Genomic DNA, 17,564 nt, shown 5'->3' with positions numbered 1-17,564 from the left:
CGCGCGGGGCGGGGCCTGCCCGCCGGGACACGCCCCTCAGACACGCCCCCTCAGCGCTCTTAAAGGGGCCGCGCCCCCTCCGCACTGTTGTGTGTGTGTGAGGGGAGTGGGGGGGGTCTCACGCCCCCAGGGCCGCTGCCCCGCGGTGCCGGGCTGTGTGCCCGCCATGGAAAAATATGAGGTGCTGCCCCCAGGCTCAAGCTCTACCCGGCAATAAGCGGGCGGCTGCAGCGTTGTGGGGGTGTCGGTGGTGCTGGAGGGGTCTGTGTGGGGTACTTGGCCCTGAGGGGGGGGGGGGGGGTCTGTGACCAGGGTGCCCTTGGGGACATGGTGTGAGTGGCTCTGAGCAGGCTGAGTGACGCTGGAGGGGTTTATGAGGGGTCCGTGGCCCTGGGGAATGGTGTGGGTACCCCTGGGAGCAGCACACGACCATAGGAGATGGGGTTGAGGGGCCCTGGGGGGTTACGCGGTCCTGCAGGGGGTGTGGGTGCTCTGGGGGTGTTTTCAGCACGGGGAATGCCCTGAAGAGGAGGGAAGCGAAGGCCTGTGTTCCTCTCAGGAGCTGGGGTGAAGGTTGGGATGTCCCTCGTCCTGCCGCGGGGAGCTGGAGGTGTTTTCTGCGTGCAGGGTTTCTATGGAAGGGGTTTTTTTTTTGCCTCAGTTGTGCTGCCCTAGCTGAGCAGGTGCTCTGGGTGTGTGCTGTGCCCGGCAGGTGCTGCAGCAGCTCCAGCCCGGGGCACTGGGCACGATGCTGGTGGCTCAGCTGAAAACAGACCGGGGTGCCCAGAAGAAATATGCAATAAAGCAGGTGAGCTGGTGGTTGCTATGAAAACGGGAGTTTGGCATGTTTGTTGTCGCCAGGGGCACCAGGACAGTAGCACAAGCTGCTGGGTAAGAGTGGGCTTGCTTGTTATAGTGCTGCTTTTTGGGAAAATGGGAGATTCTGATCAGTTTAGTGGAATGTTGGTGCTCAAAGTGGGGAAAGGGCAGCAGCCTAGTGAGGTCCCCTCAGTGCTCGCAGCTGAAACACTGTCACACACATATTTTCAGCTCTGTTTTACCCATCTCCTGACACCAAAACTGCCCCAAACATTAGAGATTTGACCTATCATTGAAAATTTATATTATTTGCAGTCCATTCACCCAGGTAAGAGTGTTGTGGCTCGAAGTTGCCTCTTGTTTCTGTTACAGTCTCAGCCCTGTCTTTTGTTTGGTTGCAGGTTGAATGCATTGACCAACACCAAGCAAATGTGGCCTTGAAGGAGGTATTGGTGCAGTGTTTTCTTTACTACTTCACTTACAAAGACCAAAGTCTTGGTAGAACCAAGTCTTTTATCTGCAAGGATTAGCTGAGTAAATAAGTAAATCAGGTAGGACTATTTGTGGGGTGTGCTCTCTGCCCTCTGCTTGGGCTCAGGCCAGGGTTTGTATTAATTGTTGTTATTTATGGAAATGTAAATTCAAATGGACAGCTCTTCTCAGAGGACAGTTCTTTCTCAGATTTTTTTATTTGTTTTGGGAAGCCAAAGGACAAAACTCATCCTTTTGGCCTTTAAGCTGAAGAAGAACCTTGGTCTGTTTGTAATTTATTATTAATAACTTGATGTCTAGATAACATATTTCATGATATGCTCTTTTTTTAGAGTTGGACATTTTTAATGTGAATGATTTTGTCCCTTTTTGTACCCCTTTTCTTCTTTTTTTGGTGCAAACTTTGTCATAATGCCTTGAGTAAATAGCATCAGAAATACTCTTAAAAGACCAAAAATGTTTTCAATTATATAGTGAATAGCACATGATGGATGAGTCTCCCAGTGCCCAGTATGCACAGCATCTGGAGTTGGAAAAGAAGGTGAATAAATGTTTGTGCAGATATTTTATCCTGGTCAGAGAGGTGACCTCTTTCTGTACCAAATACGGCATTACCAGTAAAACTTGATCCAATTTTCTGTTGAAATAAATATTGAATTATGTCTATTAAAATAAATGCAGTTGTGCCATTTGGGAGCCTGGCTCTTTTTAGCTTTTTCTTTTGTGCCTTCACAGCCACAAACACAACTAGAGGAGTGTAACCTGAATTCTTTTTATCTTCCACACAATCAGCGAATGTGCTGAAGTGGTTAGGATTTGTTAGAGCCCTGCACAGAAACCACCTCCAAGGAGATAAAAATCTCTCGTGCCATTATATTTGCTGAGGTTCAAGCTTGCATGGAGGTTACAGGAAACAATGGCTGCACTTGAGAAATCATCCTGACATATTCTAAGAAACGTTTTCAGGTTAGGATGTTAGGAACTGAAGAAGGAGGTGCTTCACACATTATCTCCCAGTGGATCAGTTTATATCTTTGAGTCTCACAAAGCTGTTGCAGCACTGGGTGAAATATTTTCCTTCTTTCCACCTTTGTGTATGCAAATATTTAACAGAGCTGGCACTTTGGAAGAGTTTGATCAGAAATGTGATATGAACAAGTGAGGAACTGGCTTTGGGTGTTATTTAAGGTCCTGTTAAAGGGAAGGACTCTGTAGCTATAGAAAGCTCTCTCTATTTTATCTTCTTCTGTGCAGGCAATGGATTTGCTAAAACTCTGCCATTCTAACATCTGTACTTACAAGGAATTGTTTCTGACTTGGAATAAAGAGGTGAGAATGGAACAGGATTAGTTAAACTGGAATGTGTGGTTTATGTTCTAGGCACATGAGCCTATTCACAGATTTAAATGTGGGGATATTGGGGTGAGATGCTAAAAAAGAAGGTTTTTTTAATTTGAAACAATCCTGATTTTTTTTTTTTTTGGCTCCTGAATACACACACTAAAAAGCTGTGAATATGTATGGATTGGAGTCCATCACATGGCAGACTCCCAGATTCTGATGGGAATTAGTGTGCAATTCTGATTTTCATGCCTGCATGAAAACCCTTCTATAGGGGGCCATAAGAAGCTGAAAGCCCTCACTTACTTATTACCTAATTTTCTTCAGTGCTTGGACAGAACCTTTGATGATTTTATGGATGTATAATTGATTTGAATCATCCTATACAGCTTCAGATAAGATGCTTGATAGTGGTGGTTTGTTTTATTTGCTAAAACAATGAGCATGCTGTATTTTTAATGAAAGAAATTAAATCTTGTCTCTTCTGTGAGAGAATAATCACCTCAGAAGCCTTTTGTACTGTGAACATCACACCCACCAGTTTGGTTTTGTCTCTGTTGCCTGCAAACAATTCAGCAATTTTGGTGCAATGTTTTATTGCAGGTCTCATCTCTGTTCCTCTGCCTGGTCATGCAGCACTCAGGCCAAGGAGATCTTTCAGCTCTGATCAAAGAAAAGAGGCAGAAGTCAGAAAAGATAACAGGCATGGTAAAAAGTAGAGGAGGCACCTGTTTGAACTGAGACTTGTTGCTTTTATGGTATTCCTTCTTTCTAAAAATCCTCCCTAAAGCCTTCAAAGCACAGGAGGGTGGTTTTGGAAGCTCACTTCTGAGAGATATTTGAAACTTACTGTGTTTGTGTTACACTTTCATGTCTGTTTCCCTCCACAGGTGGTTCAGAAGTTCCTGGGACAGATGGTGGATGCTTTGTTTTACATACACAAACGAAATATTTGGCACAGGTGAGCAGAAATCTCATTTTCTTTGTCTGTCAGGTCCTTGTTCTTTGCAGTGTTGGTTCAGCGGTGCTCAGAGGCAGGGAATTTTACTCTTCCAAAAGGAGAAGTAGGGGGTAGAAGTTCCAGACTTTAGATTAGTTTTTTTTACTTCCAAATGTACCTATTTCCTGAGTTTTGTCTGGAATACTCATTTGGTTGAGGTATTATCTCTTGGTGTTTGGTTTTTTTTTTTTTTTTTAATATTTAAAAAATTGTTCATCTCTGTAAATGCTCACATTTTGGTGGCTGTGATGGACAAAAGTTTGTGTATCTGAATAAAAGACAACCCTTGCATTCCATGCTCAGATCAATTTGTGTCCCAAGCACAAATTTTAAAGCATTTAGAGAGGAAAATAATTGTATTTTGGTTGATTATCATTTGTATATTAAAAAATACGAAAACCAACAGAACACAAACAAAAAAATCCGATTCAATTTCCCCACCAACCCCCCCCCCAAAAAAAAAAAAACAAAAACAAAAAACCCAAACCTTCTGAGGGCTAAAGATGCAGGGAATTTGTAATTATATGTCATTAGACTCTAATTTCACAGGCTGACAGAAAATATTTGTGTTGCAGAAATCTCAAGCCATCAAACATCCTTGTGACTGGTGAACCATCCTTCATGCTGAGTGACTTCAGTACTGAAACACTTATGAAAGATGACCTGAAATGGAAAATCAGAGTGGAAGAAGGTAGATATTTGTTTTGCTATTTTTTCTTTCCTACTGTATTTTTAAAGGGTTTCAGTTGTGGTGGATATTTTCATTCCTTAGAGAAAAATTAGGAAAGAGGAGAAAGTTATCTTCCTTCTCCTTTCTCTGCATTAAACTATTTGTTTTCTAAATAGGATTTTCATAGGCATTTCTCTGCAGCTTTAATTGTGTTCACAAGTGAAAAATGTAGATATGTGTGTGAGTTTCTGCAATCAGTACAGTTGGAATCCTTTTTAGCTTTGTCCTCAGGAACATGTTAGGAAAATGTCCATTAGTTACAGTGTGTTTTGTAGTTTTTGGAAGCAATGTCACCATATAATTCCTGTTTCTACAGAAAGCAAGTCTTGGATGGCTCCAGAAACATTTGAATTTTCTTTCACTGAGAAATCTGACATCTGGTCCCTGGGCTGTGTCCTCCTTGATATGATGAGCTGCTTTGTTCTGAATGTGTGTAAGAGTGATTTATTAGAGATTTTTTATCCTGGGCTCATCAGGATATCTGTGTGTGAGAGCTCTCTGACACTGTGCTCTTCCCAGGCAGAAGAGATAAATTCCTTACTGCAGGATATCAGGGGGGACAGCAGCTGCCTGGAAGGAGTGCTGGCCCTGATGCAGGATGGAGAAAGCAGCTATTTGCCTTTCTTTCCACTTTTATTGATGATGCTACAGACTGAGCCCAGCCTGAGACCCACAGCAAGGTGAGTTCTGGCTGCCTTCCCTTGATTTGTTTTGTCCTAAACCCCTCCTACCTCTACAAATTGGGAATGTTCACTGCTGTTGGAAAGGGTTAACATTGCTTATCCTCCTGCCTCAACAAACTGAGTTATTAAAGACTTGATGTTCCTTCAGAGAGGAGCAGGTGTCCCTTTTTGTTCTCTTATAAATTCATGTTATACACAATTTTATGAGCCTGAACTTGACACCTAAGCATGGCTTGTGCAATATGAGCTCTTTCTTGAGCTTTCTGGAAGTAAATTGTTTAAGTTCTGTCAAAAATAATCTCATCTAGAAGTAATATTAGATTTTTTTAATATCAAAATGAAACAATGCCTGTAGATTTTTTCTTTTCTAATTTACCAGTTCTAACTCACTGGTGCTGCTTTTGTCTCTCAAAATTCCAGGGATCTGGTCACTGTTCCATTTGTTGGGAAATGCCTGACTTTTGCTGGTGGCACCTCAATAAAATTAAAGAAGTCTCTGCCTCCCACAATGACAGATGTGCTCTTTCAGGGAGGAGTTGAAAGTGTTCTAGGTAATAAGGAGAATAAGATTAATGTAAAGGTGATTTTCACAGGAAATAGACCCTTCCAGTCAGGATGTGTTCTACTTGGAAATAAATTCTTGGACACTCATTTTACCTGAAATAAAATGGATACTCTTTGGAGCAAGGATCACTATGCAACTTTTCTTCTTAATTCCTAAGGTTCTCAGGCATTCCTACTACAAAAAATTAAACAGGGTTAGACGTAATTCCTCTGGGAATTTGGGAGCTCCACTTATTTTATTTGCATTGTAACATGTTTGCTATTTCATGCCATAAGGGATCTGCTCCATTATTTTCCCTCTAAATAAGGAAGATGTTATTTTAATCTGAAAAATCTATTGGAATAATGCATTTAAAGCTCCTAGCCCTGCTCTGGTTTAATATTCCTACAGGTCTTCAAAAATATATATATATTATGCCAAATACATTGTGAATCATAACACTTGGTAATATTGAAATGTTTAATGAGCTGGGGGGAAAACTCTCTTTTCAACAATCCCAAATTTCATTATTTTCATTCATATGAATTCACATCTTGCACAAAACAGAGACAGTTTGAGAATTCTGTGTAAGTGTTTGTGTGGAATGGTTGGAAGAATTTCCTTGGTTTCTCAGAATTCATGCAGGCTTCCTGGGATATTGAAGAAGTCCAGGCTAAAGGCATTCAGCACCTTGCCAGCTTTGTAAAGGATAAAAGTGGTAAGGCACTATTTGATCTATTTATTCATTCTGTTCCTTCCTTACATTTTGAGATCATAGGAAGAGGAAAACCTTTCCAATGCCCATAAATGAGAATGAATTTGCTCTCTTCCTATTTCTGCAGACCAGTAGCTGATGGGATTGTGTTAGTACTTGTTCTGTACATGCTTTTGTTAACCAGTAGAGGGGCTTTACTGGATAATAAAAATGGGCACTGGGGAAAAAAAAGAAAAAAACCTCTGATATTTGAATTAGCAACAAACTGACATTTGAGAAAGGTAATTTCCACAAGCCCTGGCATGACCTGGGTGTAATTCCTGGGGCTGTAAGGCTGGCAGAGCAAAAGGAAGCTACACATGGCTAATTCCTGTGTGTCTGTAAAGCTGTGTATTTTCTCCCACCAGCTTCACATTTTTCAAAAGAAGCTTTCAAATCAAGGTTTTTAATTCAAAGCACTGTGTTAAATCAGTTATAAAATGCTCTGTCCTTTGACAGCATTTTAATGCTGGCATTGGCTTATGATGTTAAAACTCAGGGTTATTCTTAGCTTTAATTGATAGGAGACATTTCCCACACAGATTAAAACAATTCACTCTGTTTTGTTCTCTTTGATTCAAGAACCTTTCTCAAAGAATTTCTTTTCCCCCACAGCATTCCCCCATCTGCTAACATGCACAGAAGTGATCACTCTTGCCATGAAGATTCACACAGATTCTCTGGATTTACAAGTAGAAGGCTGCACTTTATTGCTTGAAATTCTTAGTCAAGGTACAATTTTTTGATTTCCTCCTTCTGCTGGGTCTTGTAAAGATTTCTGAACCCATTACCTGCTCCATTAACAATTTTAGGGGATGTATTCAAAGCACTAAAGGAAGTTAAGCAGCTTTCTGAATTCTCATGGCCTTCCTTCAGGACTGGCATCCAGCAATTCTGTGTTAAGAGATAATTTTAAATATAGGTGCTGATCTTGTCCAGCCAAGTTTGTTTTCATGTTATGTAGAGTGTTAATAGGGGGCATAAAGGAGACTCTTATTGTTTTGGTGTTTAAGTTTTAAACCATAAAAGTGGGTTTGGGTCTCTTGTGTGGCTCCTGCTGTCACTTTCAAGGCAATTTACCCCAAAACCACCTGATGATACGAGCTTAAAAATACTAAGAATTGAGTTTCAGAAAATAAAAGTTTAAAGTAACTTCTGCTTTTTTTATGTGAAGAAATGCTGCTAATTGAATGTTTTGCTGTGCTGATTGCAAGGCGGGGGGGGGTTCAGATTTCATTCAAAACCACTGAAATTTTTGTTCTATTCCAATGTTTGTGGTGACAGCTCTGGAACAGGGGGTGATGATGGCCCTGGATGAGAGTGTGGCCAGCTGCCTGTTACACACAGTGAGAAAACATTCTGAAAATGAAGAGTTCCTTTCAATGCTCTGCACATTATTGATGATGGTTTCAGCCAGTGGTGGGTCACCTTGCTCATTCTTTGGGGAATCTTAATTTATTTTTACTTTTTGAAACAAATCCAAGATACAGTGCAAAACTTGTGCTTTCACTAAGAGGTGTGGATGTCTGTGGGTAATTATTAATTTAATATTGGTAAGATTGACCAGATATTGATAACACCCCTCAAAGTTTAAGATACAATGCTGAGGCTTCAGGGATTTACAGGACCACTCTAATAAATACAATTCTGTATTTCCTTTAGTTTTGGAAACAAGTACAAGCTCTGCAAATAGTAGTGCTTGAGAAAATGAGGGCATAGAACCTGAATTCTATTTTGGACTCTGCCATGATGAATTGAAACCATTCTCCCTAACTTCTCTACTTTGTTTTCTTTTCTTCTGAACTTGTAATTGCTAAATATTTATAATATTTTAGTTGTTTTCAGTGTCAGTTCAACAGTCATCAAAAACTGTTTTTAGAAATGGTTACAGTAGGATTTAGCAACAAGGGGGAAACCTTCAAAAAAAGATCATTACAAAGAGTCATGTCTAAGACCAAACTATTTTTATCCAGCGTTTCCTAATTCTGAAGCTTAGCTTGAATCGTTAAAATGGAAACAGGTGAAAACTTGTAATTTACACCCTCTCGGTTCCTTTCCAAGTCTGTGAGGAAAAAGGATGGCTAGGCATGCATTTGAAAGAATCAGATGTGTTAAGTGCATATTAAAGAATGCGGTCTGTTCTCTTGCTTCCTTTTGTCCAGCTAATGGGCTCATGTTACCGGTCTGTTATCTCAGTTTAAACACCTTAGTGCTGCCCGTTTCGAGGCCAGTGAGTGGGACAAAAATACCAGATTCTATAGAATTTCTGTGGTTTTCAGAAGTAGCTGCGGAAAACCTAAGGAAAATTGGAATCATTCCAGACCTTCTGTCAGTTTTAAGACGTTTTCTTCATAATGACAAGATCTGCTTCTCTTGCTGTGCCGTTCTCTGGAGCTTGGCTGTGAGTGGTGAGTAGAACACAGCGAGTATTGTGCCTGCACTCATGTGACTGAAGGGCAGCAGGTATTGAGCCTAATTGAGTTCAGACATTCCTGTCGCTGGGATTGGATTTTCTCCCATTCTCGTTCCAGGGAGATGGAATGAGATGATCTTTAAGATTCCTTCCAACCCAAACCAATCTGATTTTGTGATTCTGGAGAGTTGTTTCCACAGCACTGCTACCATCACTTTGTGATCCGGAGCTAAACTAGATAAAACCAAAAATTAACACAGAGTTTTTTAGCAACCCTTTATGTGATAAGATGTCAAATTTGAGCCATTCAGGCCAAGATGTGACCTGATTTTATGTTTACTGATTTGTTTCTGTGACGTGTTCTTGTGGTGTTCTGATCATCATGCAAAGCTGGAAGCACAGACTGTGCACAGTTTCACCTGGTGTGTTTTATTCCCTCTGTGCAGCAAATTACCCATTGGATTTATGGGACAGCTGAATTCCCATCCTGCAGTCTGGCTCCTGTCAAAACTGTGGTTATTTCTGGAGGCTTCTTGCTGTGATCCCTATGCATAATTTAAATGACAAAGAACACTAGTTCCTGCAGAAGTTCAGCTTTCTCCAATGAACAGAATTATTTATTAGTCCTGCAGCACTTGCTTTGGTTCTGTACATTTTTGATTCCTTCCCTCTGCTGCCCTCCAGACTAAAACAATGTTGCATTATTCCAATGCCAACACCCATTAAGGTTTTACTGATATAATTTGACATACAATGATATCATTGCTTCATTAAATAACTCTGCCTGGTGCATTTCCTTTCTGTTAAGGTAATTCAGAGAATAATGCAGACCAAGCAGTGCTGGAAAGTGCTCTCCCTGTCACCTCAGCAGTGCTTCAGAAACACCTCCAGAATGGAGTCGTTGCAGAGTCTGCCTGCTCAGCTCTGTGGGCACTGGCACTCCAAGGTGTGTGATCCCAGTCCCCCTGTTGTCCCTTGGGCATGGAAAAGGCTGGGATGTCTGTGTGTCCTGCAACCCAGGCTGCTGGGCTGGAGGAGGCTCTGCAGATGGCAGCAGAGTTAGGAACTTGCATCCTCTCTTGGTCGCTCTTCCCGGCACTCGCTCTGTGGCTCCCCAATGAAGCCATTTTTGATGAGCTGTAGCAATTAAATCACCAGGTACTGCTAATGGGGAGTCCACTGGTGGGCAGCTACTTTGCTTGGTTGATTTGGAACAGTATTTAATGTTAAAAAAGAAATAATCTTTCATTATCATTTGCACTAAAGAACCGATCCTTGCAGTACTACCCTGTCTTATTTCTTCCTCATGCAACAATATTTTCACATTTACCTACTGCCTGTCCTTGTGCCATTGTTCCACTGGGAAAAGCTGAGCAAAACACCCTCAGCAATCACATTTCTATTCCCCATCAGTAGAATAAGTTGAGTGTTCAGGACTCTTTATTCTTTTGGCCTGAAGGATACTGAAATTTTGGGCTTGTCTGTGTGCTTTGTTTATTTTCTTTAAAGGTTGCTTAACTGACAGTGACTATGAGCCCACAGCAGCACTTTTGCTGGATGCACTCAGGATGAACCCAGAAAGAGCAGTGCTGGTGAAGAATGGCTGCCTGGCATTAGCCAGCCTTGTGAGGCTCTCAGGTAACATTCAGCAGTTCTGCTTTTATCAATTACCAATCAGCATGAAAACAATCATTAAAATCACTTCTGCCTGCATGACAGTGTCAGCTGCATATCTGGTCTTCTACTTGTTCCCAAATATGCTTCAGAGTAGTTGTTAGGAAGACTGAAAATAATGGGCACAACTTCCTGAAAACGTGACAGGAGCCAGCTGGTGAGGGGATGGGAAGCAGATCCTGCAGTCTGCAGCTACAGAGAGCCCAGCAGTGTTTGTCTTCCTTGCAGAAGCTGCAGCTTTGGCAATTCTGCTGGACTCAAAGGGCAGTGGAATAGAGCTGATCAAAGATGAATATCACCTTCATTCCAACGAGCCAGGGGTGGCAGAAGCTCTGTGCCTGCTGATGAACGAGATGGTTCAGTATGGTGAGATGGCTGCTGCTGTCACTTGTTGAGTCTCCTCCTCTCTTCCAGCCCCAAAATCAGTAAAACCACAACAGCAGCTCCCAGGGACATGTTAGCTGCTCTCAGGAAACACTTACTTTGTGTCTGAGAAAGTTCCAATTCATCCTCCTGAGAATTCACTCTACTTGTTCCAAACAAATACCGCTCTGATGGTAAAACATTTTCACTTCATCTTATCTTGCCTCCTCCTTGTGTAGGTCTGTCCTCTCCCTTTTAGCTCCTGCTCCACTGGCAGTTGTGCTATAACCATACATTTTCTTGTTCATTGGCACTGCAGATGAGGTTATGCTGAATATGAGGTCCCAGAAAATGGAAAAGCTGCTGTCTGAAATAAAACTCCAGTTTCCATTTAGCACGGTATGGAGAAGTCTCTGTGATAATAAAGTATATTAGTATATTATTTCTGGTGAGGGATCTGATCATAGTGCAGAAATTTAGAGACTTAGTTGCATGTGGAGTGAAGAGTGAGTTTGTAAGGATAGTTCTAATTACTGAGAACAAGTGGTTGAAAGTTGTTTTTCTTCTTGTTGTTGCTCATTCTTTGGGGAATCTTAATTTATTTTTACTTTTTGAAACAAATCCAAGATACAGTGCAAAACTTGTGCTTTCACTAAGAGGTGTGGATGTCTGTGGGTAATTATTAATTTAATATTGGTAAGATCGACCAGATATTGATAACACCCCTCAAAGTTTAAGATACAATGCTGAGGCTTCAGGGATTTACAGGACCACTCTAATAAATACAATTCTGTATTTCCTTTAGTTTTGGAAACAAGTACAAGCTCTGCAAATAGTAGTGCTTGAGAAAATGAGGGCATAGAACCTGAATTCTATTTTGGACTCTGCCATGATGAATTGAAACCATTCTCCCTAACTTCTGTTGTTAGGGAGACAACAACTTACTGTTGTTGTAAATGCTGAAATTTAAAAAAAATATGTTCTGGTCTCTTGCAACATGACAGTAATTTACTACAGTCTTCATCCTAAACCAGGCTAAAGTTTGCAGGAATAAAGCCATAAGTACATTACATCCAATTTATTTTTGGTTTGGAAGTAGCATCATTAACAAATTCAAAAAAACCAACAAAAACTTTCTGACAGTTTGTGGGAAGATTTAACTTACATTAAATTTCACCAAGTAGTCACACTGAAAAAACCAGCAAAGTTATCAGAGCTATTTAATGTGTTACACTAATATTTATTTTGCAATGACTTACTGGCAAGAAACCAATAATTAGGTTTGTTCATCAAGCCAATAGAACTAGTTAGTTCTATTGCTGATTTTAGTATTGTATTTACAGAATTGTTTTCAAAGACAGTCACAAACTGCTCTTCTGCAGGTATTGCCTGCACCCCTTCAATGAACACTGCAGCCACAAGGTAGCACAGAAAAAAAAAAATCACAGAAAGGGAGAAAGCTCCCTCTCCTGTTGTAACAACAGCCACTTCAAAGACCTAGGTTGGACACATTGTTTTTATTAATAAATGAATACAAAAATAAGTGGAGTAACAAGGTCATCTTTTGCTTGACAATTCTCACATTTCCCTCCAGGAGATTCAGACCCTGGTGGATGCAACACTTTTGAAACTGAGGAAGGAAAAACGCTTTGTCTGAGAACAAGACTTGGCCACTGCTGGATACAAAGCTTGGATCCTCCATTAGAGGATTCTTCTCACCAGAAAAAAAGAATATTGGACTATTAATAATATGCAAACAGGTATTTATTGATGGTTTGGGTACCACAACTGTGTAACTAACAGCAATATTTAAGAATTCACCTTGTAGTAGACCTCACTTTGTGGACCTCAACATACTTGAAATAAAGATTTTAATCCTCGGAGTTTTGACAAAGCAATGACAGTTTCTTCCTTCACCTAACATAATTTAATTTTTTAACTTATTCATTGTCTATTTCCATTGAAGAAATTTAACTGATGAAGTTCTTCCCAACTGCAGGCATTTGTTACAAAGGTTGTTTGAACACAGTAGCAGGCATCAGGCACAGGGCCCATCCACAGGGATACCAGCAGCATTCTTGAACTTCCAGGTTACTGTAGCATTGTCTTTGGACTGATTTTATGACATAGCTGCTGTCAATTCTGACTAATCTCTAAATGTGGAATGTGACATCAAACCACCAAATGCTGCAGAGATGAAAGATTCTACCCTGTGTTTTTAAGTTTTACCATTTTTGTTGTTAGCTTTGTTCTTAACAGCAGCTTCCCATTTCTTTTTCTCCAGGGTGTAAAGTCTCATAGCTGCTTGTGCATCCTGGATCTGAAAGAGAACAGACCAGACAAGGATGTGAGATAACAAGCAGCTAAATCTTCCATCATTTTAATACATCCTTCCAATTAACATTTCATGATCTCTTTTTCCATTTAGGCTCTGTGCCTAGTGAAAGGGATAAATTGTGTATTTAGAGTCCAGGGCTCACTACAAGGCTCTGCATTTCTGATTGTTACTTGGAAAGTAGTAAGAGAATTTTGTCATTGATACAGTATCTAGGAGCTCCCCTCCCAGTTTTGCTTCCCCAGTTCATTCCTCTTTTCCATCCTCCTGCCCACTGAAATAAAGGATCTGCTGAGGTTCAGGTGTAGCCTCTCCCACTGTTAACCCATCCTGCCACAGTGCAGCAGTGCAGAATGCTGCTTTTAGGCTAAACAGATCTTGATCATTACCCTTCCCCTTGGGAATTTTTACAAGAATTCAGTTAAGAGTTGACTTGTGCACAAATTGTTTACAAAATGAGTGAACACTGAGCAATGTTAGATGACAACCTCACTGCTGCTGCTGTCCAAGCAGAGCTTGCTGAGTGTCACTGGGATGAAGGCACAGCACTGTGACTGAACCCAGAGGCCAGAGCTGGATGTTCTGAGGAGGTACCTACCGAGCAGTGCTCTGCTGTCTGCACCTGAACATTGAGCAGCTTCTCACAGAGCAGCTTCAGGGACGGCCTGGAACTCTAGAGACAGAACAGATCAGAAACCATGCTGTCTCACAGGACTTGAAATAACAGAGTGTTATAGAAAAATGTTATGTTCCTCAAAGAATAGCACATCTTAGCCTCTGCTGGTGAAATAGCAGGAATAATTAACAAATTTGGAGATTTGTGTGTGCACAGGTAGGAAAGAAGGAACAGGGTCAGGTAAAAGCAAGCACAGAAGTGAGTCAGCAGCACTGGAGTCTGTTAATTGAGCACCTTCCCAGCACTCTCTTACCTTGACTCTCTGTTTGAAAGGTTTGTATCTCTGTGTGTCCCTGATCTTCTTGTGAGGATGATCAAGAAGTAGAACCTAGAAGAAATCACATTTTCAGTCTAAAATGTGTTATTGCATGAAACTTTACAGAGCTGAATGTGCAGCTGCCTGTTGTTTCCTCCCATCCACTGTAAGAGACACTTTAAAGCCATGAAAGGACAAGACACAGCTCATCCAGACAGGGAGGAGGTTTCCAGGAGCTCAAGTGTGTTCCCTTGATCCAGAGGGATGTATCAGAAACCTCATTTTCAGTGTACCTTTAGGTCGTTCCGTAAGGCGTGTCCAACTAAAATCCTTCCCTGCAGGATCTCAGCCACCTCCTTCTGAACCGTTTTAAAGTCTTCACCTAAAAATGCCACACAAGGAAACACTTTCCATGAGCAACCACTGCATCCTTTCTGGGAAGCAACGCGGGACTGTAGTTTTTGTACAGTACAGTGAATCTCTGCTTGCAAGAACATAGAGAATTCCATAAAGAGCACAGCATGAAAAGAAAATTATTATTTTATACTATATTCCACCAGTTAATTCCTTCTATACTCTATTCCACCAGGTAATTCCTTCAAGGGTGTAGATAATTCTATAAAGAGCACAGCATGAAAAGGAAATTATTTTTTTTACACCATATTCCACCAGTTAATTCCATCAAGGGTGTTAGTGATCGCTGTAGAAAAGCACATCTTCCCACAATTTTTCTTAGCATTAAGTTTAACTCAAATCTCAGCATTTTGTTTTCCCAAATTAGGTCTCAAACTGTTCCAAGCTCAGCCAGTGAGGTTTCTGTGACAACCCAGTGAATTCTCCCTCTTTGGGGGAAACCCCTGGTACCTGTGTTGATATTCTGAGGCCGGATGCCGCTGACAGCTGTCCTGTAGTCTGTCACCTTCTCTGTGGGCTTGACATACTTGTCATAAACACACTTCCCAAACTGGTTGACGATGGACACCCGAGCCAAGATGCTGTCCTCGCCCTTGGGGCCCACCCCCACCATCTCACAGTCCATGGCCACGGCCCGGGTCAGCCTGAAAGGCAAAGGGACACCTTGGGGACACCTCTGCAGGGCCCCTTGCAGCTGACAAGGCTCACACCTCGCTGTGAGCAGGGCAAAGCCTGGCAGCAGAGGCAGGGAGATGTCAGCTCACTGTGCAGATCAGTTATCAGAAGCCAGTCTGCTAGCTCTGATATCATTATTATTGTTGTGTGGTTGAAGGGATGGGACTAGAGTCAGGTTAAAAACAATTTACTGTTCAGATAAACATTAGTCTCAGAGGCTGTGATATTTATGAGAGTAAGTAGTTAGTTATAGCTCAAGAGTAGTTTAAGTTCTTCATTACAATATATAACTTTCTTATCTAATGGACAGTTGCTACAAAGTTTATTTTGCTTTTTTATTACTTATTTCTACTGCAATGTGTATACTTTTATCTAATGGGCTATTATCACATGTGCACACACATGTTTCTGCTATAACATCTAAACTCTTAGCTTAAATACAATTACACTCTTACATTATAAACCCTTCACTATCTTATTAATACAGTTTTTTACTTACTTAGGGTGTACTCTTACAGCTAGAGAAGCATAAGTTTATGAGTTTATAGAAACAGAAGTTTTTCTGCTTAATGTCTGTGTACTTTATTTTTACATCAATCTAAGCTTCTTCTAAGGCTGCAGATGAAACCTTTCAGTGTCTCTGGAAGTTTCTATCTTTCCATTTCTCACACTCTGATGCCATGCTTCCCCCTGCAATGTCACTCACCCATCAAAAGCCTTCTCCTTAACCAGCACCTGCTCCACAGACTGGGATTGCTCTGTTTCAAGTCCCAGGTTCCTTCTGGCAATTTTTGCTGCTTCAGGTCCTAATGCTGCTTCAATATCTTTGGGATCAACGTCATCAAACCAGATGTCAGCCCTGGGAAGAACAGATTTAATTACATTTAGCAGTCTCAAAGCAATCTGGTGTCTGTTGTACAAAAAGTATGTTTACTTTCTAAACCAAGAGATAAATCCTATGAAATTTAAGTCTGTGACTGGCACCTCTGCAGGTTTCTTGCTGTGTCTGAGGAGCAGGGGCAAAATGTTCCTTATTTCTTCCAGAATTTAGTCTGGAAAAGTGCAGCTGTTTGGAATGTACCTCTCTGTGCTCCTCCCAAAATAAATACTCACATCCAGAGCTGCTGCCTGAAATACTCACTCTTTGGGCTGCTGCTCCACGTGTTCCTCAGCTTTCCTCCTCTTATGTTTCAGTTCATCCTTCTCCTTCACAACAATGCCATTTTTCTTTTGTTTTTTGCAGCTTTTCCCGTTGCTTTTGGTGCCATTTAAGTTCTTATTTGCTGTAGCCCCCTTGGATTCTGGCTTGGCCAAAGGAGGACTGGCTTTAGCAGACCCACTGTCCATTTTATTGGTAGATTTGGCTTTTACCACATTCCCATTCCCATTGACTGCTGGGACTCCTGGGCTTTTGGCTGCTTTGAGTGGCTGCTTCTTTTTGTTGTCTGTTTGACCCGTGGAGATGGGCTTGTTGGAGTTATTTTGTTTCAGCAGCTAAAATGACATTAAAAAAAATAGAAAGATAAAGGAAAAGAGCCTGGAAAAGAGAAGGCTTTAGAGTGACCTAATTGTGTCCTTCCAGTACCTAAAAGAAAGGGGGCAGAGGGACTATTCACAAGAGCCTGGAGTGACAGGCCAAAGGGAATGGCTTCAAAGTGCCAGAGAGCAGCGTTAGGTGGATATTGGGAAGAAATTCTTCTCAGTGACAGTGGGGAGATCCTAGCACAGATTTCCCAGATCAGCTGTGGCTGCCCCTGGATCCCTGGAAGTGACTCGGGCTGGACGGGGCTCGGAGCAGCCTGGGACAGTGGAACGCGTCCCTTCCACCGTGCAGCTGCATTCAGGCACTGCCAGCGTGGCCCCGCTCCCTCCCTGCCCCGGCTCCCCGGGGCGGCCCCACCGCATCCCCCGGCCCCCCTCACCTCCTGCAGCGCCTTCCAGTTGGAGGAGAACTCCTGCGGGTTACGGGGGGGACCCACGGCCGCCATGCCCGGGCCTTTCGACGCGGCCGCCGCTTCCCCCAGGGCCTTCCTCTTCTTCCTCCTCTTCTTGCTCTTCCCGCGGGCCGCGCCGCTCGGCCCCGCCGCCTGCGGCTCCGCAGGGCTCTGTTTGGCCATGCAGGGTCAGCGGGGTGGGACCGGGATCGGGATCGGGATCGGGATCGGGACCGGGATCGGGAGGCAGCGAGTCCCAACCGGGCCGCCGCTACCGCAGGGGGACCGGCACAGCGCCGCACCGCCCCGGCGGGGAACGCCGGCCCGCGCTTGGGTTCCGGGGCCGAGGGGGGCGGTCCCAGCGTTCCGGGGCTGGGGGGTCGCGGGGTGCCCCCCACCCCACACGGCTGTGTCCCCATGGCCACACGGCCCCCGAGCCGCCCCTTGGCCCGGCGGGGCTG

General features: G+C 42.6%; 2 protein-coding genes across 4 annotated transcripts; one reads left to right on the top strand and one right to left on the bottom strand.

Annotated features, from left to right (window-relative positions):
* The first annotated feature begins 75 nt into the window (after window positions 1-75).
* Window positions 76-12,696, top strand: STKLD1 (serine/threonine kinase like domain containing 1). 3 transcript variants are annotated; one of them, XM_053961744.1, is made up of 19 exons: window positions 76-181; window positions 713-808; window positions 1,221-1,265; window positions 2,566-2,640; window positions 3,256-3,360; window positions 3,543-3,613; window positions 4,228-4,343; window positions 4,699-4,811; window positions 4,902-5,062; window positions 5,486-5,616; window positions 6,244-6,327; window positions 6,979-7,095; window positions 7,648-7,782; window positions 8,643-8,771; window positions 9,585-9,722; window positions 10,286-10,414; window positions 10,679-10,816; window positions 11,133-11,212; window positions 12,408-12,696. In XM_053961744.1, exons 1-19 carry the CDS (start codon window positions 167-169, stop codon window positions 12,468-12,470), a joined length of 1,941 nt encoding a protein of 646 aa, XP_053817719.1. In that variant the 5' UTR covers window positions 76-166; the 3' UTR covers window positions 12,471-12,696. The 3 variants fall into 3 exon arrangements, with proteins under 3 accessions (XP_053817719.1, XP_053817717.1, XP_053817718.1); XM_053961742.1 differs by having other exon boundaries at window positions 8,526-8,771; XM_053961743.1 differs by having other exon boundaries at window positions 87-181; window positions 662-808; window positions 8,526-8,771.
* REXO4 (REX4 homolog, 3'-5' exonuclease) lies at window positions 12,560-17,434 on the bottom strand. Its single transcript, XM_053961745.1, has 8 exons — window positions 17,092-17,434; window positions 16,311-16,663; window positions 15,876-16,028; window positions 14,945-15,138; window positions 14,374-14,462; window positions 14,078-14,152; window positions 13,747-13,821; window positions 12,560-13,133 (listed from the first exon to the last, which is right to left on the bottom strand). The coding sequence occupies exons 1-8, from the start codon at window positions 17,284-17,286 to the stop codon at window positions 13,032-13,034; spliced, it is 1,236 nt and encodes a 411-aa protein (XP_053817720.1). The 5' UTR covers window positions 17,287-17,434; the 3' UTR covers window positions 12,560-13,031.
* Between the last annotated feature and the right edge of the window lie 130 nt (window positions 17,435-17,564).

Source organism: Vidua chalybeata, chromosome 21 (assembly GCF_026979565.1).
Source record: "Vidua chalybeata isolate OUT-0048 chromosome 21, bVidCha1 merged haplotype, whole genome shotgun sequence".
Classification (NCBI taxonomy): Eukaryota; Metazoa; Chordata; class Aves; order Passeriformes; family Viduidae; genus Vidua; species Vidua chalybeata.
The sequence above is the reverse complement of the archived record's forward strand: the minus strand, read 5'-3'. Positions and strand labels throughout refer to the sequence as shown.

Coding starts and splice junctions, on each gene's coding strand:
- STKLD1 (XM_053961742.1), top strand. Junction 6,328..6,978: donor CTTTGTAAAGGATAAAAGTG/GTAAGGCACTAT, acceptor TTTCCCCCACAG/CATTCCCCCATCTGCTAACA. Junction 7,096..7,647: donor GCTTGAAATTCTTAGTCAAG/GTACAATTTTTT, acceptor TTGTGGTGACAG/CTCTGGAACAGGGGGTGATG.
- REXO4 (XM_053961745.1), bottom strand. CDS start 17,286: ATGGCCAAACAGAGCCCTGCGGAGCCGCAGGCGGCGGGGCCGAGCGGC. Junction 16,029..16,310: donor GTGGAGCAGCAGCCCAAAGA/GTGAGTATTTCA, acceptor TGTTCTTCCCAG/GGCTGACATCTGGTTTGATG. Junction 13,134..13,746: donor AGACAGCAGAGCACTGCTCG/GTAGGTACCTCC, acceptor GTTCTCTTTCAG/ATCCAGGATGCACAAGCAGC.